We start from the raw sequence: 23,172 nt of genomic DNA, 5'->3' as shown, positions 1-23,172 counted from the left end.
CCCACTACAGCCAGGGCTAGAGTCCAATGAGAAGAGCAGGAGGCAACAGGGCACGCGCAGCAGCACCTATGTGCTACGACAAGGATGATGGCAGGAGACCCTACTGGCTGGGTGCACGAGGAACAAACCGTAAGTGGGCGAAGGCACACGCCCAAGACTGCATGAAAAGTAGACCCGAACAAGAACGCAAGAAGGGCATCAAGTGATAAGTTAGGTCGAGTCCTTACATGTATTGTTTTGCTTTACCTCATTAACCCCTCATTCACCGAGTACATGTGAGAAAAAGATAAAGCTGCAATCATGTCGGAGGCTCCGTCAAGTATATACTCGTGAATTGTATTGATTCTTCTAAGTACGAGATTATTGCAATGTTTTTGCATACTTTGTCTCACAACACCTCCGACATTTCTCCGACGTATGCCTGATATTTCCTAATAGCCGACTGGTTAATGTCAGAGGAGCTGACAACAACAAAGTTACATCCGGTGCAAAGTGGACAAAGTCGTTACTGGCTGCGTACACGTAAAGGCAATCGCACCTTAGGTGCACCTTACGACTATTGAAATAATATATATATATATTATCTGAAATTGTGGTTTTATACCAGTGGTGAATTGTACGACCAAGAAAGCATGAAATACGCAGTCGTAATTAGCTCCGTAACTCGGTGCAGCGGCCGGGTGGTGCTTAATCAGGCCCTGCATAACTCAATCTGCTTCTCTCCGTACACATCCCTATTCTCCATTTCGCACTAGATGGTAGAGTTCCTCGAACTTCTCGCTTCAACCGTCGGTGCCGTCTCCGCCGGCAACGGCCGCGGCGTGCTCACTGCAGCCCCCGTGACTCCCATCCCGTCCGCGACGACCATGCATAGCGTCACCACCGCCACCCCCAGCCCGACCACCGCGGCCACCGTTGACAACATGCGCGTGCTGGCGAATTTCGGAACCGCGACGGCGGACTTCTTCACCATGACGAACCTGGTGAACATCATCAAAGACGTCGCCGGCGGTGCTCAAGCAGTACGTGAGCGACCTGCTCGTGATCCAGAACAAGACGCTGGCCACGCAGAACGTCTCGTCCCTCGGCGTCGACTTAGCAGCCGCAATTGTGACAAGGTCGAGGAGCAGTGGATCGTTTGTACATAAGAGCGAGATACCTCGGCACCATTAGGTCTCGTTATTGATTGAGTCTCTTTATAATAGTGACTGTCCTACAGCAGGATTCCTGCTTGGCGAATCGTACGTCTCTACATCCAGAGCCTGTGGGTTCTCGGGGCTCACCTCCAGGCTGGTGGACCCAGCCATGGTGTCCCCATCCAGCCAATTCTCCTTGATGGGAAAACTGTACCAAGTCACATGAAAGCCCCCGCTTCTTCCTCGCTTGGTGACGCCACCTCCGCGAGGATGTGCCAACCCCGGCAACACCTATGCGATCGTCTCGAGCAATTGGGTTGGTGGTTGGTGCTTGTCGTCGCGCAGTGGGAGATTTTTTTTTCGCGACGGCAGGTCGAGTTCTCGGTCGACATGTACAGCCCCACGAACCACTGTAGACGCAGCGAGACCTGCGTCGAGACATTGTCCACGCGCTCGTACATGGGGAGTTTGTCCAAAAGTGCTTGAGGTAGAAGATGAGCGTGTAGAACTAGATTACCGGTAGTGAGGGTCGACGCGCCCGTGAAGTCGACGAGGTCGAGAAAGTGGTCGTGCAGGAAGATCCAGCAGCGTCAACATGCATAGCCGCAGCACGTTGAGCTTGCCGCGGTACTCGGCGAACTCGTCCTCGCACTTGACCACCACGTGGAGGTTGTCCGTGTAGTTGCACTCGAAGTCCGGGGTCGCCGGCGACGCGACGGGGACGGATGAGAGCTTCTCGACGATCTCGATGCCTTGCTCCTGGTCGACCGCGGGCGCGTCCTTGTGCGTGCCCAATATGGACCACTTCGCCATGAAGAACGCGGGCATGACGATGGTCGAGAAGGCGATCACAATGTGCACGTGCATGAAGATGTAGGCCACGATGACAGCGCCGCTGTTGAGGACGAAGCCCAGCGTGGACATCGCGTACGGGTCAGAGGTGTTGGTCGCCGAGAAGAGCAGGTTACCAGAGATTTGATAGCCTTCGGAAGCGTACCCCGCGAAGTCGATGGCCAGGAAGAACACGGTGCCGACGCCCATGCTGACGATGATGATGCACGACATCCGCTCCGGCTGCGAGTGTTGGCGCTGCAGGTTTGGGATCACAACGGTGGCGCCGTAGGCCAAAGCGAGTAGCACGGGCATACCGCCCGCTACCGTCGGCCACAGCTAGCCCCTCGCGTCGCTGGAGGCGGTAACAGTGGTTGAAGGTTCCATTGCCAACTCCGCGGCGTGCGTCGGGTCGTCCTGGTCGTTGCGGTACAGCTTCACATTGAAAACTAATTATTGAAATAATGAATAAGCCAATAATGACATCAGCACACTAGAACACCCGTATAACTACATAATATGCAATATCAAATATTAACACATGTCTTCCAGTGCGCGATCCGTGAGTGGTTGTTACAACAACCACACAGTGCCACACAATACTGATCCGCATTACCATGTTCCTCATGGACATCTCCTCATCTACAATGGCGAGGACTTCCTCGAGGCCATCGCCTTCTGCGTCGTGCTGCTCGTGGCCTCCATCATCGCCAAGCAGGTGGTGTGCACGTCCACCGTGGCGCTGGGCCCCCGCAAGTTCGCGGAGGAGAAGGCCACCATCACCCAGCTGCAATCCATTGAGACCCTATCGTGTATGAACATCCTGTGCTCGAACAAGACCGGCATGCTCACCCGCAACAAGATGGAGCTGCAGGACGACCTGCCCATCTTCGACCCGACGGCCACTCGCGAGGAGGTGCTGGTCACCGCTGCGCTTGCTTCCAAGTGGAAAGAGCCGCCTAAGGATGCTCCGACACGCTGGTGCTCGACGCCATCGACCTGCGCCCGCTTGACCAGTACACCGTGATGGACCACTTGCCGTTCGACGTCTCGGTCAAGCGCACGGAGTCGACGATCCGCGGGCCGGACGTAACGTATTCAAGGTGACCAAGTGCACCCCACAAATTATTCTGGCGCTTGCTCACAATGTCACGGAGATCCAGGAGGACGTAGGGCCAAGGTGCTCGACCTGGCCAAGCGTGGCATCCGATCGCTTGCTGTGGCTCGCACCTCGGACGAGGAGGCCGAGTACGGCAACCTGAAGCCTGGCACCGAGGTGACGATTGGTGACATTTTGTTAAACAAGGTCCTGTGAGGCTGCCACATATGATGGATGAATGCGAGCACCTCGTGTGAACTCTACGAACGGCTGTGCACCAGCACGGATGTGGAGCAGGACTTGCATTTTGTATCTCATCGGCTGAACTGAGCCGAGTACATGTTGAACCAAGCCAAGTACATGTGTAGCTGTAGATTGCAGTTAGTTGACGTTGAAGTTGAAGCCGTTAGGGAGCAAGGAGACCACAAGGACATACTAGGAGACCAAGGAAGTACAAGACAGTCTAACCAACAACAAAGTACACTCAGTTGACAATTTTCCTACTACTACAACTACCACGTGACAGGTCCTTACCGAGGGGGACAAGCAGAATCAGAGCGAGGTGACTGCAGCCAAGGCCAAGCCCGCGAAGGCCAAGCCTGGGAAGGCTGCCACGCCGCTCTTCGCCTCGGTGGACATCCGTGTCGGCGTGATCGTCAAGGTGTGGAAGCACCCGGAGTCAGAGAAGCTGTACTGCGAGGAGATCGACGTTGGCGAGGAGGAGCCGAAGCAGATTGCATGTGTTCTACTCGCTGGAGGAGATGCAGAACCGCAAGGTGCTGGCGCTGCTGAATCTGAAGTCGGCCAAGCTGGGTGGCTTCAAGTCGCACGACATGATGCTGTGCGCGTGCGACGACGCCCACGAGAACATGCAGTTCGTGGAGTCCCCCCCCTCTCGACGCCAAGGTGGGTGAGCGCGTGACGGTCGCGTCCGAGAGCGGCGAGCCCGTGTCGGCGGCGCAGGTGAAGAAGCAGGAGGTGCTGGAGAAGGTCTCGCTGGACTTCCTCACCGACGACAAATGCGTGGCGACGTACAAGGGCGAGCCGATCATGACGTCCATCGGCCCGTGCACCGTCGCTTCCAGCACTTCACCTCCCACGTAGGCGAGCGCCCCTACAAGTGCAACGAGAGCACGGAGGCCGTGCACCCATACTTCAAGCTGGCGCCCTCGAAACGCCCCGAGACCTGGAACCCGCCTCGCATCTACTGGGTGTCGACGACGCTTGGTCGGATCGCTGCTGCTGCCGTTCTGGGGTCTTGACTCGTGGAACAAGAACGGTGTTCTTGCCTACTTCGGCGTGGGCGACCTGCCGTATGGCCAGGTGATGATGGTGATGTTATTGGAGGTATCGCTGCCGGCCTTCATGACGGTGTTCATGGCTCGTACAGAGGGGCTGTCGCCAATAGCCGCCAGGTAGCGAGGCTGTTGGCTGTTGGCCAGGTTATTGAGTGCAGTGCAGTCATCGAGGATTCCATGTTACACGGAACAATTTAGCGGAACTCGCAAATTTTATTTCGTGCTTGGCGTTGTTGCGGTTGAGTGATTGTTTAGTCGTTACTGTTGTCATACCGTTGTTGGACCTAGTTCGCTACCAAGCACACTTCACATCTATCATGGCTAGGCGTGGCCGTCGCGGCATATTCCACCAAGCACTAACACCCGGTAGGTTCGTGCAATAGTGTACAGGGCATTGCCTAGCGGTGTTCATGCGTTTGGAAGTGCCGCCGTGGCACTAGCCCGTGCGCTGCGCCAACAAGGGGTACCACCGCACCAGCTAGATCATGAAATAAGGGCATACATCGATCGCTCAAGTGCGCTCGGACAGACAACGATTAGAAGGCAAATACAGACACCACCACGACAGATGCCGGCACCAGCGCCAGGACCACCAGCATCGTCAACGCCACCTCACGCCACTACGAGGCCGCCAGCGCCGCCAACCCCACCAACCGCTGCTGCGATGCCACCTGCACCGCCATCTCCACCACCGGCTACAGCGGTGCCGCCAGCGCTGTCAACTCCACCACCGGTTATTGCGAGACCCCCAGCACCACCAAATACACCACTCGCTGCGGCAAGACCACCAGCCCCGGCACCGCCAACTCCACTTGCTATGGAGCTGACACCGCCACCGACGCCGGTGCCCGTATTGATTGCAATGAGCGATACGCCACCATCTTCTCCTCCCCAAACCCCAGATGCAGCGGTCATATCGAACTCGTCGGAGTCAGATGGAGAAGATCTGATGCCAGATGATGAGCGTCGATATCGCTACGCTTATGCGATGCGACTGGCAAATGTGGAAGGGCAGCTACGTGCTCTAGTACGCTGGGAACCAACTATCGAGCCCCTAACATCTCTCTCCCTGGTCGATGCCCGCCGAATCGAGCGAATCGCCACCGATCGCCCTCAAGTACTACATCACCAAGAGCAACCCCGTTATCCCTATGAAGATACTCTTGAAGTTATCCCGATGGAGGGCGGGGAGATTCGTATGCTAGTGGATTGGGTGGACACGTACGAGCCGCTAGAAAACATTTCTCAGGAAAACGTCCAAAGATTGCTTCGTGAGCACGAGTTGATGCACAACTAACCGTAGCCTGTGATAATTCATGTATTACTAGTATGTCGTTCTACCGCAAACTTTCAAAAATGAAATTGCAAGCTTGCATTGACGCACAATTCTTCTATATCTGCAGCTGCCCCTACGTCCAATCTGTAAATGCTTTTCACTATGAATAGACGGACCCGGTGAAGTTCAACGTGTCAGCGCGCGCTCCAGCGTCGCATGCTCCATCCACACAACTCCTTGCGGAGCCATTTAGAATTTGCCGGTACCCGAGGCGTACTGGATCACGGCACCGATGACCTTCATCTCAGCTTCAACGCACACGAGGCAGTCCATGCAGCGTCATGCTGCGCTCCACGAAAAACCCACCGACCGCGCGGCCGGCAACGAACGAGCCGCGCATGAACGAGTCATTGCTGAGCAGAGTCGAGCCCATGTGGATGCGGTTCTGGCGCTGAGTTTCCTGCTTCACGTACTTCTAACTGCTGACATTCTGCTCGAACACGTTCATGTGGTCGATGTGTTCCAGGAGGAAGACAACAAGAGTCTTGCCCAGGTCCTGAATGAAGAACGAGGAGACAGTGGACCCACACAAACCCGGTAAGCTAGGGCGAGATGGCTTCCGACATCGTGAACGACCAGAAGATAACGACAAGCGTGGGCACGACCGTGGAGAATCACGCAACAACCGTCAGAAGACGGGCGGGGGCGCGCGTGAAGAACTACCCCTCTGTACGAGCCGTGAACATCGTCATGAAGGCCGGCAGCGATACCTCCAATAACATCACCATCATCACTTGGCCATACGGCAGGTCGCCCACGCCGAAGTAGGCAAGAACACCGTTCTTGTTCCACGAGTCAAGACCCCAGAACGGCAGCAGCAGCGATCCGACCAAGCGTCGTCGACACCCAGTAGATGCGAGGCGGGTTCCAGGTCTCGGGGCGTTTCGAGGGCGCCAGTTTGAAGTATGGGTGCACGGCCTCCGTGCTCTCGTTGCGCTTGTAGGGGCGCTCGCCTACGTGGGAGGTGAAGTGCTGGAAGCGACGGTGCACGGGCCGATGGACGTCATGATCGGCTCGCCCTTGTACGTCGCCACGCATTTGTCGTCGGTGAGGAAGTCCGACGAGACCTTCTCCAGCACCTCCTGCTTCTTCACCTGCGCCGCCGACACGGGCTCGCCGCTCTCGGACGCGACCGTCACGCGCTCACCCACCTTGGCGTCGAGAGGGGGGGGACTCCACGAACTGCATGTTCTCGTGGGCGTCGTCGCACGCGCACAGCATCATGTTGTGCGACTTGAAACCACCCAGCTTGGCCGACTTCAGATTCAGCAGCGCCAGCACCTTGCGGTTCTGCATCTCCTCCAGCGAGTAGAACACATGCAATCTGCTTCGGCTCCTCCTCGCCAACGTCGATCTCCTCGCAGTACAGCTTCTCTGACTCCGGGTGCTTCCACATCTTGACGATCACGCCGACACGGATGTCCACCGAGGCGAAGAGCGGCGTGGCAGCCTTCCCAGGCTTGGCCTTCGCGGGCTTGGCCTTGGCTGCAGCCACCTCGCTCTGATTCTGCTTGTCCCCCTCGGTAAGGACCTGTCACGTGGTAGTTGTAGTAGTAGGAAAATTGTCAACTGAGTGTACTTTGTTGTTGGTTAGACTGTCTTGTACTTCCTTGGTCTCCTAGTATGTCCTTGTGGTCTCCTTGCTCCCTAACGTCTTCAACTTCAACGTCAACTAACTGCAATCTACAGCTACACATGTACTTGGCTTGGTTCAACATGTACTCGGCTCAGTTCAGCCGATGAGATACAAAATGCAAGTCCTGCTCCACATCCGTGCTGGTGCACAGCCGTTCGTAGAGTTAACACGAGGTGCTCGCATTCATCCATCATATGTGGCAGCCTCACAGGACCTTGTTTAACAAAATGTCACCAATCGTCACCTCGGTGCCAGGCTTCAGGTTGCCGTACTCGGCCTCCTCGTCCGAGGTGCGAGCCACAGCAAGCGATCGGATGCCACGCTTGGCCAGGTCGAGCACCTTGGCCCTACGTCCTCCTGGATCTCCGTGACATTGTGAGCAAGCGCCAGAATAATTTGTGGGGTGCACTTGGTCACCTTGAATACGTTACGTCCGGCCCGCGGATCGTCGACTCCGTGCGCTTGACCGAGACGTCGAACGGCAAGTGGTCCATCACGGTGTACTGGTCAAGCGGGCGCAGGTCGATGGCGTCGAGCACCAGCGTGTCGGAGCATCCTTAGGCGGCTCTTTCCACTTGGAAGCAAGCGCAGCGGTGACCAGCACCTCCTCGCGAGTGGCCGTCGGGTCGAAGATGGGCAGGTCGTCCTGCAGCTCCATCTTGTTGCGGGTGAGCATGCCGGTCTTGTTCGAGCACAGGATGTTCATACACGATAGGGTCTCAATGGATTGCAGCTGGGTGATGGTGGCCTTCTCCTCCGCGAACTTGCGGGGGCCCAGCGCCACGGTGGACGTGCACACCACCTGCTTGGCGATGATGGAGGCCACGAGCAGCACGACGCAGAAGGCGATGGCCTCGAGGAAGTCCTCGCCATTGTAGATGAGGAGATGTCCATGAGGAACATGGTAATGCGGATCAGTATTGTGTGGCACTGTGTGGTTGTTGTAACAACCACTCACGGATCGCGCACTGGAAGACATGTGTTAATATTTGATATTGCATATTATGTAGTTATACGGGTGTTCTAGTGTGCTGATGTCATTATTGGCTTATTCATTATTTCAATAATTAGTTTTCAATGTGAAGCTGTACCGCAACGACCAGGACGACCCGACGCACGCCGCGGAGTTGGCAATGGAACCTTCAACCACTGTTACCGCCTCCAGCGACGCGAGGGGCTAGCTGTGGCCGACGGTAGCGGGCGGTATGCCCGTGCTACTCGCTTTGGCCTACGGCGCCACCGTTGTGATCCCAAACCTGCAGCGCCAACACTCGCAGCCGGAGCGGATGTCGTGCATCATCATCGTCAGCATGGGCGTCGGCACCGTGTTCTTCCTGGCCATCGACTTCGCGGGGTACGCTTCCGAAGGCTATCAAATCTCTGGTAACCTGCTCTTCTCGGCGACCAACACCTCTGACCCGTACGCGATGTCCACGCTGGGCTTCGTCCTCAACAGCGGCGCTGTCATCGTGGCCTACATCTTCATGCACGTGCACATTGTGATCGCCTTCTCGACCATCGTCATGCCCGCGTTCTTCATGGCGAAGTGGTCCATATTGGGCACGCACAAGGACGCGCCCGCGGTCGACCAGGAGCAAGGCATCGAGATCGTCGAGAAGCTCTCATCCGTCCCCGTCGCGTCGCCGGCGACCCCGGACTTCGAGTGCAACTACACGGACAACCTCCACGTGGTGGTCAAGTGCGAGGACGAGTTCGCCGAGTACCGCGGCAAGCTCAACGTGCTGCGGCTATGCATGTTGACGCTGCTGGATCTTCCTGCACGACCACTTTCTCGACCTCGTCGACTTCACGGGCGCGTCGACCCTCACTACCGGTAATCTAGTTCTACACGCTCATCTTCTACCTCAAGCACTTTTGGACAAACTCCCCATGTACGAGCGCGTGGACAATGTCTCGACGCAGGTCTCGCTGCGTCTACAGTGGTTCGTGGGGCTGTACATGTCGACCGAGAACTCGACCTGCCGTCGCGAAAAAAAAATCTCCCACTGCGCGACGACAAGCACCAACCACCAACCCAATTGCTCGAGACGATCGCATAGGTGTTGCCGGGGTTGGCACATCCTCGCGGAGGTGGCGTCACCAAGCGAGGAAGAAGCGGGGGCTTTCATGTGACTTGGTACAGTTTTCCCATCAAGGAGAATTGGCTGGATGGGGACACCATGGCTGGGTCCACCAGCCTGGAGGTGAGCCCCGAGAACCCACAGGCTCTGGATGTAGAGACGTACGATTCGCCAAGCAGGAATCCTGCTGTAGGACAGTCACTATTATAAAGAGACTCAATCAATAACGAGACCTAATGGCGCCGAGGTATCTCGCTCTTATGTACAAACGATCCACTGCTCCTCGACCTTGTCACAATTGCGGCTGCTAAGTCGACGCCGAGGGACGAGACGTTCTGCGTGGCCAGCGTCTTGTTCTGGATCACGAGCAGGTCGCTCACGTACTGCTTGAGCACCGCCGGCGACGTCTTTGATGATGTTCACCAGGTTCGTCATGGTGAAGAAGTCCGCCGTCGCGGTTCCGAAATTCGCCAGCACGCGCATGTTGTCAACGGTGGCCGCGGTGGTCGGGCTGGGGGTGGCGGTGGTGACGCTATGCATGGTCGTCGCGGACGGGATGGGAGTCACGGGGGCTGCCGTGGGTTGATAGTCGCGGGGGCTGCAGTGAGCACGCCGCCGCCGTTGCCGGCGGAGACGGCACCGACGGCTGAAGCGAGACGTTCGAGGAACTCTACCATCTAGTGCGAAATGGAGAATAGGGATGTGTACGGAGAGAAGCAGATTGAGTTATGCAGGGCCTGATCAGCGAACCAGGGCCCAACGGTATGACAACAGTAACGACTAAACAATCACTCAACCGCAACAACGCCAAGCACGAAATAAAATTTGCGAGTTCCGCTAAATTGTTCCGTGTAACATGGAATCCTCGATGACTGCCCTGCACTCAATAACCTGGCCAACAGCCAACAGCCTCGCTACCTGGCGGCTATTGGCGACAGCCCCTCTGTACGAGCCGTGAACATCGTCATGAAGGCCGGCAGCGATACCTCCAATAACATCACCATCATCACTTGGCCATACGGCAGGTCGCCCACGCCGAAGTAGGCAAGAACACCGTTCTTGTTCCACGAGTCAAGACCCCAGAACGGCAGCAGCAGCGATCCGACCAAGCGTCGTCGACACCCAGTAGATGCGAGGCGGGTTCCAGGTCTCGGGGCGTTTCGAGGGCGCCAGCTTGAAGTATGGGTGCACGGCCTCCGTGCTCTCGTTGCACTTGTAGGGGCGCTCGCCTACGTGGGAGGTGAAGTGCTGGAAGCGACGGTGCACGGGCCGATGGACGTCATGATCGGCTCGCCCTTGTACGTCGCCACGCATTTGTCGTCGGTGAGGAAGTCCGGCGAGACCTTCTCCAGCACCTCCTGCTTCTTCACCTGCGCCGCCGACACGGGCTCGCCGCTCTCGGACGCGACCGTCACGCGCTCACCCACCTTGGCGTCGAGAGGGGGGGGACTCCACGAACTGCATGTTCTCGTGGGCGTCGTCGCACGCGCACAGCATCATGTCGTGCGACTTGAAGCCACCCAGCTTGGCCGACTTCAGATTCAGCAGCGCCAGCACCTTGCGGTTCTGCATCTCCTCCAGCGAGTAGAACACATGCAATCTGCTTCGGCTCCTCCCTCGCCAACGTCGATCTCCTCGCAGTACAGCTTCTCTGACTCCGGGTGCTTCCACACCTTGACGATCACGCCGACACGGATGTCCACCGAGGCGAAGAGCGGCGTGGCAGCCTTCCCAGGTTTGACCTTTGAGGGCTGGGTCCACCAGCCTGGAGGTGAGCCCCGAGAACCTGCAGGCTCTGGTTGCGGAGACTTACGATTCGCCAAGCAGGAATCCTGCTGCAGGACACTATTATAAAGAGACGCAATCTATAATAAGACCTAATAGTACCGAGGTATCTCGCTGTCATGCATTTTCTAAGAAGAAACTTGTCAAGATCGTGAATGCCTTCAACTGAAGAGGACACTTCTGCAAACATTTGAATGCGCAACGCCCCCCCCCCCCTCCGAAAATGCAAAATCTACACACCAGCCCAGCGCTATCACGCACTGGTGCTTTGGAAAACTTACAGCTACTGCCATACCGTCTCTTCTGGCAATAGCGTTTGTACACATACTAACCGACAGCGAATTCGTCGAAGTAGGTGGCTGTGCAGGACACACTCCAATTGTTGATCGAGTTTTTACAGAGGACGCGTAAATAAAATGCTCCTTAGTTTCATGACGAGCCCTGTGTTGCCTATCGGACAGAGTCCGTTTTGCTACCGCAGAGACCCGCAGCGTTTTGCCGTTCGCTTCGGACGCCACCAAACCTATAGCACTAACGCTATTTTATATCGGCGGCGTACTTCTAAATAGTCGTATCGAAGATCTGGCTAAGCACTACGTTCTCATGAAACGCGTGCACAACCCCAGGATAATGTGCGTGTTGACAGGCGTTCGAACCAGTTTAATTGATATCCAAGCAAGAATGATTCTTTTGGGTTGCTTAGCACCATCACCGCGGCTAACGGTATTCTCGGCATGGTTTTCGTTGAAATTTGACTCCGCGTCGCGATGGGATGTGTTTGCAATGGACGATTTCTCAGCGGCACAAGCGCTCCCACGAGAGTGTACGGTTTGTTCAAATGCTATGCAACCTTCTCTTGAGTATGCGATTTGGTGTTGTCAAGTGCGGCCGAGATAGATACTGGTATCTACGCCGAGTACGTCGCTATTGGCTGCTCCGCGTCAGTTTTCTTGTTCTATGGCCTCGGTGGCGTGCTCAGCGTCCACGCGCTCGAGTATGGAATCTGCTGTTCCTCCATGACCTCAATCTCGGCCTCGACGGCAGTCTCTCCAGCCACGTGCTCGAGAGTGGCCTCCTCCTGCTCCTTTATGACCTCGACCTCAACGACAATTTCTTTGACCACGGGTTCAGCAGCCTCTTCGGTGGCGTGATCACACCCACAGTGCAGAACATGCTGGCTCTACGAGGAGACAGCGGACGGCCGCAAACAACCGATCCAAGTGTGAACTTTTGAGCTCGTAATTATCTCTTGAAGCTACTCCAACGTAACTACGTAGTCAGTCTCACTGAAGGTTTTGACGTGTACGAAGATCACGTTTCGTCTTGTAGTCTGAGTTTCCTAGGTTCGAGAAGCCTACTGGTCTGCGTCTTACTGGTAAGCGTAGCCTGCACGATGAGGAAAAGCTTCAACTGATAGTGTATTTTGCATTTGCATACGCACAATAGTCTACGGGTCGACAGTATCCACGGCCATACGTCAGTTATTGGTTCAAAACCGAATTGCGCTCTGGGTACATCAAATCCGCAACCGCGCGGTGCAGCCCAAAATTGTCTTCAGACGTGAATGTCCGAAGTTGAGTTTCCTCTGACGGATTCATTCGGCTGGTAACGGTATCCTTGTCTTGCTCTCGCATCGCGTGTTGACAGCGGGAAATCACAGCTGAAGTAGCAACGCAAAATGGTAGTGCAAGAAATATGAATTGCATGTATGCAAATTACCGAAAGCTGTTCGTCTACTGGTTCTTGGCGGCCTTAGAGTAATGTAGACGTACCGTAGAACGAAGAGTTCTTTTAGCACAGCTCGAATCACTTCCGTACCCGCACCACATTGCAAAAAAACAAGAATGAAAAACGATCACGCTCGACGTTGCTTCAACTCGTAAATACTATTTTTACGGAGTAATTACGAAATGGGTAATTGGGTACTTGGGGTTTCCATTTCGTAAACATAGTAATTACGCGTTGTTGAAATTACTGGTCTAGGATTCGTTTGACGTCGCCTATCTCAGTTCAATACAAAACCGAAGTGTAATTGCACACGTCAACCCCCAACGTTTTCCCTTGCCAACTTTCATGGCATTATCGAAGAAGCCATGGATGGCGGAAGCCGTCTGGCTTCTCCGTCTACATCCGATTTCGAAGAGAAGGTCTCGGCCCCGGACACCAAAGTCTCCAAGTACGAAGTCGAAGAGCGCAAGGTAGACGAGACGGTCAACGACGCTGAGACCCAACTACTCTCCTTCACCACTTCGCCTCGAGCCACATGGACGCCAGCCAACCTGGAGGTTAACGGCCGCCCAGTCATCAGTCTGTCGGATAGAGGTGCTGCGGAAGCTGACAGTGTTATCACTGTTGGTATTCTTTCGCCTTCCCGGGAGGAAACCAACACTGCCGGTGTGATCACTGGTGGTGATGAAGGCTTTCGAACCCGTTTAGTGCACACCCGATTCCCCTGGCTTGATGACTGTATGCTGTTAATGGCTGGACATCGCCGCAGAGGATGTGGTAGGCCCCTTTTCGATTGCTCGGAGCTTCTCATGTTTCCGTCCCTAACGGTGATGAGAGGCGTATGTTCTTAATTGACCTCTTCTTCCAGAAGCGCTACTACACAAAGCAGAAAGATATGAAGTACGACCCGACCGTGCGATCAAGTCCTGATGCACTTGCAGAGTCTTGGAGCGTGTTCGTGGAAAGTATGGTAAAAGACGAAGACGGGTGGATGAGAGCGTTCATCAACGTCAAGAGCGCGTTCATGAGCTACAACATTGAAGGCGACAAAATTCGCGTACACGAGCTGTCTGTTGCTGAGGAAGTCCCCTGCTGGGTGCTGACGGAGCAGCGTTGCCCCATGTGCTACCTGGACTCGCCAAAGGCTACTGGCATCGTTCGAAGAGGTGAGGTCGGCAACATTTCGCCCGAGTTGGGTCGACTTGTTACGCGACTCGACAGCCATTGGTCCTACCAGAGTCGTCTCGCCGCTGAGGGCAAGGAGCGCCGGCGAATGATGCAGACAGACGTGACGGACAACATCCCTCTTGCTCAAGTTGGTCAGTTCGAAGCCGATCAGCGAATCCGATATATAGAAACGAATGTTTTTTCTCGGGTCTGTCTAGTCAACAAGTTCGAGGAGCTGTGAAGTCATTGATTGTTGATCGTGTCGATAATGAAGGAAAACTCAGGAACCTGGAGCGAAACCTAGAGTTGATGCAAGCACAACTCTACAAGCAGGGCGAATTTCAACGTCAACGTCATATCTAGCTATAAATTGGAAGTCGTAAACCAAACCAAATAAGACATATATCCTGCTTCGAGAACACATTTCGTGCGCTAGTCAGAGGGTCGGTCCGCCAACTGGCGTCTATGTTTGCTCGCGCTCGGCGTGCTGGAAGGCGGGCTTCGAGGCCTCATGTCGGAGTTGAACACTCTCCAGCTGGACGCTCTCAAGGACAGGCTACAACTTTTGCCACACGTCGTTCTCTATGTAGCGCGGGGGCGCAACCAAGGAGGCAATCGAGGAGCAGAAGAAGGCCACCGTCGAGGCCAAGGCGATGAGCCCGTGGCCGAAGAGACTCCAGTCGAAGTCGCGGTGACCGAGGAACAGGAGGAGGCCATACGTGAGCGCGTGGCCGGAGGAGGCCACACTCGAGGACGTGGCTGGAGACATCCGTAGCGGTGGAGGACGAGGTTGCCGAGGAGCAGGAGGAGGCCACACTTGAGCACATGGTCGGAGTGACTGCCATCGAGAACGCGGTTGAGGTCACGGAGGAGCACGAGGAGGCCCCACTCGAGGGCGTGGCTGGAGAGACTGTCGTCGAGGTGGAGGACGAGATCGCCGAGGAGCAGGAGGAGGCCACACTTCAGCACGTGGCCATAATGACTGCCGTCAAGGACGAGATACAAGTCCGCGAAGAGCAGGAGGAGCCACACTCGCGCGCGTTGCCTGAAAGGCTGCCGTCGAGAACGAGGTTGAGGTCATGGAGGTGCTGGACTAGGCCACCGTCGAGGCCGAGGCTGCTCAACCCGTGGTCAAAGAAATTGGCGTTGAGGTTGAGGTCATCAAGGAGCACGATGAGGCCACTCTCGAGCACGTGGCTGGAGAGACTGCCGTCGAGGCCGAGATTGAGGTCATGGAGGAACAGCAGATTCCATACTCGAGCGCGTGGACGCTGAGCACGCCACCGAGGCCATAGAACAAGAAAACTGACGCGGAGCAGCCAATAGCGACGTACTCGGCGTAGATACCAGTATCTATCTCGGCCGCACTTGACAACACCAAATCGCATACTCAAGAGAAGGTTGCATAGCATTTGAACAAACCGTACACTCTCGTGGGAGCGCTTGTGCCGCTGAGAAATCGTCCATTGCAAACACATCCCATCGCGACGCGGAGTCAAATTTCAACGAAAACCATGCCGAGAATACCGTTAGCCGCGGTGATGGTGCTAAGCAACCCAAAAGAATCATTCTTGCTTGGATATCAATTAAACTGGTTCGAACGCCTGTCAACACGCACATTATCCTGGGGTTGTGCACGCGTTTCATGAGAACGTAGTGCTTAGCCAGATCTTCGATACCACTATTTAGAAGTACGCCGCCGATATAAAATAGCGTTAGTGCTATAGGTTTGGTGGCGTCCGAAGCGAACGGCAAAACGCTGCGGGTCTCTGCGGTAGCAAAACGGACTCTGTCCGATAGGCAACACAGGGCTCGTCATGAAACTAAGGAGCATTTTATTTACGCGTCCTCTGTAAAAACTCGATCAACAATTGGAGTGTGTCCTGCACAGCCACCTACTTCGACGAATTCGCTGTCGGTTAGTATGTGTACAAACGCTATTGCCAGAAGAGACGGTATGGCAGTAGCTGTAAGTTTTCCAAAGCACCAGTGCGTGATAGCGCTGGGCCGGTGTGTAGATTTTGCATTTTCGGAGGGGGGGGGGGCGTTGCGCATTCAAATGTTTGCAGAAGTGTCCTCTTCAGTTGAAGGCATTCACGATCTTGACAAGTTTCTTCTTAGAAAATGCATGACAGCGAGATACCTCGGTACTATTAGGTCTTATTATAGATTGCGTCTCTTTATAATAGTGTCCTGCAGCAGGATTCCTGCTTGGCGAATCGTAAGTCTCCGCAACCAGAGCCTGCAGGTTCTCGGGGCTCACCTCCAGGCTGGTGGACCCAGCCCTCAAAGGTCAAACCTGGGAAGGCTGCCACGCCGCTCTTCGCCTCGGTGGACATCCGTGTCGGCGTGATCGTCAAGGTGTGGAAGCACCCGGAGTCAGAGAAGCTGTACTGCGAGGAGATCGACGTTGGCGAGGAGGAGCCGAAGCAGATTGCATGTGTTCTACTCGCTGGAGGAGATGCAGAACCGCAAGGTGCTGGCGCTGCTGAATCTGAAGTCGGCCAAGCTGGGTGGCTTCAAGTCGCACGACATGATGCTGTGCGCGTGCGACGACGCCCACGAGAACATGCAGTTCGTGGAGTCCCCCCCCTCTCGACGCCAAGGTGGGTGAGCGCGTGACGGTCGCGTCCGAGAGCGGCGAGCCCGTGTCGGCGGCGCAGGTGAAGAAGCAGGAGGTGCTGGAGAAGGTCTCGCCGGACTTCCTCACCGACGACAAATGCGTGGCGACGTACAAGGGCGAGCCGATCATGACGTCCATCGGCCCGTGCACCGTCGCTTCCAGCACTTCACCTCCCACGTAGGCGAGCGCCCCTACAAGTGCAACGAGAGCACGGAGGCCGTGCACCCATACTTCAAGCTGGCGCCCTCGAAACGCCCCGAGACCTGGAACCCGCCTCGCATCTACTGGGTGTCGACGACGCTTGGTCGGATCGCTGCTGCTGCCGTTCTGGGGTCTTGACTCGTGGAACAAGAACGGTGTTCTTGCCTACTTCGGCGTGGGCGACCTGCCGTATGGCCAAGTGATGATGGTGATGTTATTGGAGGTATCGCTGCCGGCCTTCATGACGGTGTTCATGGCTCGTACAGAGGGGCTGTCGCCAATAGCCGCCAGGTAGCGAGGCTGTTGGCTGTTGGCCAGGTTATTGAGTGCAGGGCAGTCATCGAGGATTCCATGTTACACGGAACAATTTAGCGGAACTCGCAAATTTTATTTCGTGCTTGGCGTTGTTGCGGTTGAGTGATTGTTTAGTCGTTACTGTTGTCATACCGTTGGGCCCTGGTTCGCTGATCAGGCCCTGCATAACTCAATCTGCTTCTCTCCGTACACATCCCTATTCTCCATTTCGCACTAGATGGTAGAGTTCCTCGAACGTCTCGCTTCAGCCGTCGGTGCCGTCTCCGCCGGCAACGGCGGCGGCGTGCTCACTGCAGCCCCCGCGACTATCAACCCACGGCAGCCCCCGTGACTCCCATCCCGTCCGCGACGACCATGCATAGCGTCACCACCGCCACCCCCAGCCCGACCACCGCGGCCACCGTTGACAACATGCGCGTGCTGGCGAATTTCGGAACCGCGACGGCGGACTTCTTCACCATGACGAACCTGGTGAACATCATCAAAGACGTCGCCGGCGGTGCTCAAGCAGTACGTGAGCGACCTGCTCGTGATCCAGAACAAGACGCTGGCCACGCAGAACGTCTCGTCCCTCGGCGTCGACTTAGCAGCCGCAATTGTGACAAGGTCGAGGAGCAGTGGATCGTTTGTACATAAGAGCGAGATACCTCGGCACCATTAGGTCTCGTTATTGATTGAGTCTCTTTATAATAGTGACTGTCCTACAGCAGGATTCCTGCTTGGCGAATCGTACGTCTCTACATCCAGAGCCTGTGGGTTCTCGGGGCTCACCTCCAGGCTGGTGGACCCAGCCATGGTGTCCCCATCCAGCCAATTCTCCTTGATGGGAAAACTGTACCAAGTCACATGAAAGCCCCGCTTCTTCCTCGCTTGGTGACGCCACCTCCGCGAGGATGTGCCAACCCCGGCAACACCTATGCGATCGTCTCGAGCAATTGGGTTGGTGGTTGGTGCTTGTCGTCGCGCAGTGGGAGATTTTTTTTTCGCGACGGCAGGTCGAGTTCTCGGTCGACATGTACAGCCCCACGAACCACTGTAGACGCAGCGAGACCTGCGTCGAGACATTGTCCACGCGCTCGTACATGGGGAGTTTGTCCAAAAGTGCTTGAGGTAGAAGATGAGCGTGTAGAACTAGATTACCGGTAGTGAGGGTCGACGCGCCCGTGAAGTCGACGAGGTCGAGAAAGTGGTCGTGCAGGAAGATCCAGCAGCGTCAACATGCATAGCCGCAGCACGTTGAGCTTGCCGCGGTACTCGGCGAACTCGTCCTCGCACTTGACCACCACGTGGAGGTTGTCCGTGTAGTTGCACTCGAAGTCCGGGGTCGCCGGCGACGCGACGGGGACGGATGAGAGCTTCTCGACGATCTCGATGCCTTGCTCCTGGTCGACCGCGGGCGCGTCCTTGTGCGTGCCCAATATGGACCACTTCGCCATGAAGAACGCGGGCATGACGATGGTCGAGAAGGCGATCACAATGTGCACGTGCATGAAGATGTAGGCCACGATGACAGCGCCGCTGTTGAGGACGAAGCCCAGCGTGGACATCGCGTACGGGTCAGAGGTGTTGGTCGCCGAGAAGAGCAGGTTACCAGAGATTTGATAGCCTTCGGAAGCGTACCCCGCGAAGTCGATGGCCAGGAAGAACACGGTGCCGACGCCCATGCTGACGATGATGATGCACGACATCCGCTCCGGCTGCGAGTGTTGGCGCTGCAGGTTTGGGATCACAACGGTGGCGCCGTAGGCCAAAGCGAGTAGCACGGGCATACCGCCCGCTACCGTCGGCCACAGCTAGCCCCTCACGTCGCTGGAGGCGGTAACAGTGGTTGAAGGTTCCATTGCCAACTCCGCGGCGTGCGTCGGGTCGTCCTGGTCGTTGCGGTACAGCTTCACATTGAAAACTAATTATTGAAATAATGAATAAGCCAATAATGACATCAGCACACTAGAACACCCGTATAACTACATAATATGCAATATCAAATATTAACACATGTCTTCCAGTGTGGGATCCGTGAGTGGTTGTTACAGCGCCACATAGTGCCACGCCACATTGCCACGAGCCCGATCCGCTCAAGACGTTCACGACGCCAGCTCCTGTCACAACAGCGGGCGGTGAGCCCGCCACGCAGCTAGGCCAGACGACGTGCAGCCACGACCAGCGGTGGGGGGGGGGGGGGGGGGGGGGGGGGGCGACGGTGGCCAACGCAACAAGCTCGGGAGCGGGCGGAGACGCCATGCAGGGTGTGGGAGCGGGCGGTAGCCTACCGAAACGGACGGCCAGACGATGTGCGTGGTACACGGATGTATATGCGCGATAAGCTGCACAAATGGGGAACGAAATTGTTCCTCACGTGTTGTCCTAACACATCGTACTGTCTAAGGTACGACGACCTAGTATATCGTTGAGAGGTTTAGTACTAACCCGGTTTGCATGCATTACTACCAGGCTGGAAGTATACTGCGGGAAGAAGGCGCATCTAGGTGGACCACAAACGATTGATGACAAGTCGAGCCCAGCCGCCGTACTCCGCAACTTGGATATGGTGCTACCTAAAGAGCGACAATCATACCACGTTGTCGTGGTTGACAGGTTTTACACATCTGTTGCGTTAGCGCTTGAGCTATTGCCAAACAAGATATATCTCGTTGGGACTACTCAGCAACAGCGAATCGGATTTCCCTCAGCGTTAAAAGAGAAACGAAAGAAGCGACCAACTGAAATATCACGGGGATCATATAAAGTGGCTCGGTCGAAAGCAGTATCCGAGATGTCGGCTTGCTGCTGGTGGGACTCCAAACCGGTGCATTTGCTTGTGACTGGCGCAAGCCTACAAGAACTGACTGTTGGTAAGAAAAATCTAACGCTAGTGTAATGGTGGTGGTGTACTGAGAGATTGTCTACGTGATATAGGGCGCAATACCTGGGTGGAAGGAGAGCCATCCGAGATTCCATGCCCTAAATTAGTCAAGGATTATCATCAAAACATGGGGGGTGTTGATGTTCATGACCAGCTTCGGCTTCAGCGCTTCTCAATACAAAGTGCTTTTCGGTTTTAGAAGTACTACAAGCCGTACGTGTTACAGATTTTCAAGATCTGCCTCACGGAAACGAATTATCTATTGTGTGTTTGTGTGCAGACTATTCCTAGGTCTTTTGGACCTTGCTCTAGTGAATGCATATATTGTACACCGGACGTACTATTCCCGAATGGGGAAAACGGGAATGTCGCACTCGGGTTTTCTAACCATGCTTCATGCTCAACTTCTTGCTGTGAAACCGATCGACATGGAGGTATATTCTACAATTTCAGAAAGCAATCATACTTCCCACTCCTTCTAACCAGGAATACGTTTTAGGGGCAAGACGATCCCACACCATTTCAGCAGTCACTAGCAAGGCGCTACATCAATCGGTCCGACCATGTACCTTCGGAAACACAGGATTTCCATGGCGAAGTCGGTGATCCTGATAGAAAACGTATGCATAGGGCATGCAAAGTCTGCAGTGTACTAGCTGCTCCTGGAAAGCGGGGCAAGAACACAAAATGGCTCTGCGAGGCATGCTCTGAAGGTCGGACTGGGGAGTAAGTGGCCGTGGCATTTATGCGAATTTGGTTTTAGAAAATCAATCTAACAGTTTGGCTTGCTGCAGCGTTTATTTGTGTCAGCTCATCCGCCACGAGTCTTGTGGTGTCAAGAAATCGTGTTTTTCATTATGGCATGAGGACTGGGGCTCTGGAAAACGCCTCCCGGTTCATGTTGACAAACGGATTCAATACCGAAGGCCAACCGGGAAAAAGCGCCAGCTTCAGGCCGGTCAAACGGTTTCCCAGACAATAGTCAATTCAGCTGGACCCGACTTGGCCGAAAATCACGGGTTCGCAAACTAACCCAAGTTGTGCATGAGCAAGTTCCTTGGTAAAAGCTATGAATCATCAATGCAATTCGACCGAGTGTACATCAACCTACGCCGTTTCAATAGCAACGCTAGTTCTGCCGACGACTTTTCTCGAGGAGCCACCGTCGAGCCCGTGGCCGGAGAGACTTCCCTCGAGGTCGAGGTCGAGGTCACCGAAAGTCAGGAGGAGTCACACTCGCGCGTGTGACCAGCGAAGAGACTGTCATCGAAGTCGATGTCGAGGTCACTAAGGAGCAGGAGAAGGCCACACTTGTGCGCGTGGCAGGCGGAGAGACTGGCGTCGAGGTCGAGGACGTGGACGAGGTCACTGAGGAGCAGGAGGAGTCACACTTGTGCGCGTGCGGCGGAGAGACTGGCTTCGAGGCCGAGGTCACTGAGGAGCAGAAGGAAGTCATCGCCGAGCTCGTGGCCGCCGGAGAGACTGTCGTCGAAATCGAGGTCGAAGCCACTGAGCAGACCGTCCAGGCCAAGGATGTTGAACTCGCGGTCAACGAAAATACCGTCGAGGTGGAGCTCACCGAGGTGCTGGAGGAGTCACCGCCGAGCCCGTGGCTGGAGAGGCTTCCGTCGCGATAACGGACATGGTTACGGAGGAGCAGGAGAAGGCCACACTTGTGCGCGTGCTGGCGGGAGACTGTCGTCGAGGTCAAGGTCGAAGCCACTGAGGAGTATGAGGAGTCACCGTTGATCCTGTGGCTGAAGAGACTGCCGTCGAGGGCGAGATTGAGGTCACGGAGAAACAGCAGATTCCATACTCGAGCGCGTTGTGGGCGAGACCGCCGTCGAGGTCACCGAGGTCATAAAACAAGAAAATCGACGCGGAGCAGCCAATAGCGACGTACTCGGCGTAGATATCAGTATCTATCTCGGCCGCACTTGACAACACCAAATCGCATACTCAAGAGAAGGTTGCATAGCATTTGAACAAACCGTACACTCTCGTGGGAGCGCTTGTGCCGCTGAGAAATCGTCCATTGCAAACACATCCCATCGCGACGCGGAGTCAAATTTCAACGAAAACCATGCCGAGAATACCGTTAGCCGCGGTGATGGTGCTAAGCAACCCAAAAGAATCATTCTTGCTTGGATATCAATTAAACTGGTTCGAACGCCTGTCAACACGCACATTATCCTGGGGTTGTGCACGCGTTTCATGAGAACGTAGTGCTTAGCCAGATCTTCGATACCACTATTTAGAAGTACGCCGCCGATATAAAATAGCGTTAGTGCTATAGGTTTGGTGGCGTCCGAAGCGAACGGCAAAACGCTGCGGGTCTCTGCGGTAGCAAAACGGACTCTGTCCGATAGGCAACACAGGGCTCGTCATGAAACTAAGGAGCATTTTATTTACGCGTCCTCTGTAAAAACTCGATCAACAATTGGAGTGTGTCCTGCACAGCCACCTACTTCGACGAATTCGCTGTCGGTTAGTATGTGTACAAACGCTATTGCCAGAAGAGACGGTATGGCAGTAGCTGTAAGTTTTCCAAAGCACCAGTGCGTGATAGCGCTGGGCCGGTGTGTAGATTTTGCATTTTCGGAGGGAGGGGGGGGGGGGGGGGGGGGGGGGCGTTGCGCATTCAAATGTTTGCAGAAGTGTCCTCTTCAGTTGAAGGCATTCACGATCTTGACAAGTTTCTTCTTAGAAAATGCATGACAGCGAGATACCTCGGTACTATTAGGCCTTATTATAGATTGCGTCTCTTTATAATAGTGTCCTGCAGCAGGATTCCTGCTTGGCAATCGTACGTCTCTACATCCAGAGCCTGTGGGTTCTCGGGGCTCACCTCCAGACTGGTGGACCCAGCCATGGTGTCCCCATCCAGCCAATTCTCCTTGATGGGAAAACTGTACCAAGTCACATGAAAGCCCCCGCTTCTTCCTCGCTTGGTGACGCCACCTCCGCGAGGATGTGCCAACCCCGGCAACACCTATGCGATCGTCTCGAGCAATTGGGTTGGTGGTTGGTGCTTGTCGTCGCGCAGTGGGAGATTTTTTTTTCGCGACGGCAG

General features: G+C 55.2%; 3 protein-coding genes across 3 annotated transcripts; 2 read left to right on the top strand and 1 right to left on the bottom strand.

Moving 5' to 3' along the window:
• Nucleotides 1-2,655: 2,655 nt before the first annotated feature.
• IUM83_12823 (plasma-membrane proton-efflux P-type ATPase) lies at nucleotides 2,656-3,282 on the top strand (the record flags this gene model as incomplete). Its single annotated transcript, XM_067937468.1, has 3 exons — nucleotides 2,656-2,883; nucleotides 2,985-3,070; nucleotides 3,141-3,282. The coding sequence occupies 3 exons, from the start codon at nucleotides 2,656-2,658 to the stop codon at nucleotides 3,280-3,282; spliced, it is 456 nt and encodes a 151-aa protein (XP_067788194.1).
• A 4,259-nt stretch (nucleotides 3,283-7,541) lies between these two features.
• Nucleotides 7,542-8,168, bottom strand: IUM83_12822 (plasma-membrane proton-efflux P-type ATPase; the record flags this gene model as incomplete). The annotated part of the gene is made up of 3 exons (XM_067937467.1): nucleotides 7,542-7,683; nucleotides 7,754-7,839; nucleotides 7,941-8,168. The coding sequence occupies 3 exons, from the start codon at nucleotides 8,166-8,168 to the stop codon at nucleotides 7,542-7,544; spliced, it is 456 nt and encodes a 151-aa protein (XP_067788195.1).
• A 5,127-nt stretch (nucleotides 8,169-13,295) lies between these two features.
• Nucleotides 13,296-14,338, top strand: IUM83_12821 (uncharacterized protein; the record flags this gene model as incomplete). The annotated part of the gene is made up of 2 exons (XM_067937466.1): nucleotides 13,296-13,553; nucleotides 13,799-14,338. 2 exons carry the CDS (start codon nucleotides 13,296-13,298, stop codon nucleotides 14,336-14,338), a joined length of 798 nt encoding a protein of 265 aa, XP_067788196.1.
• Between the last annotated feature and the right edge of the window lie 8,834 nt (nucleotides 14,339-23,172).

This window comes from Phytophthora cinnamomi (assembly GCF_018691715.1).
Source record: "Phytophthora cinnamomi strain GKB4 chromosome Unknown Contig55, whole genome shotgun sequence".
NCBI lineage: Eukaryota > Oomycota > Peronosporomycetes > Peronosporales > Peronosporaceae > Phytophthora > Phytophthora cinnamomi.
The sequence above is the reverse complement of the archived record's forward strand: the minus strand, read 5'-3'. Positions and strand labels throughout refer to the sequence as shown.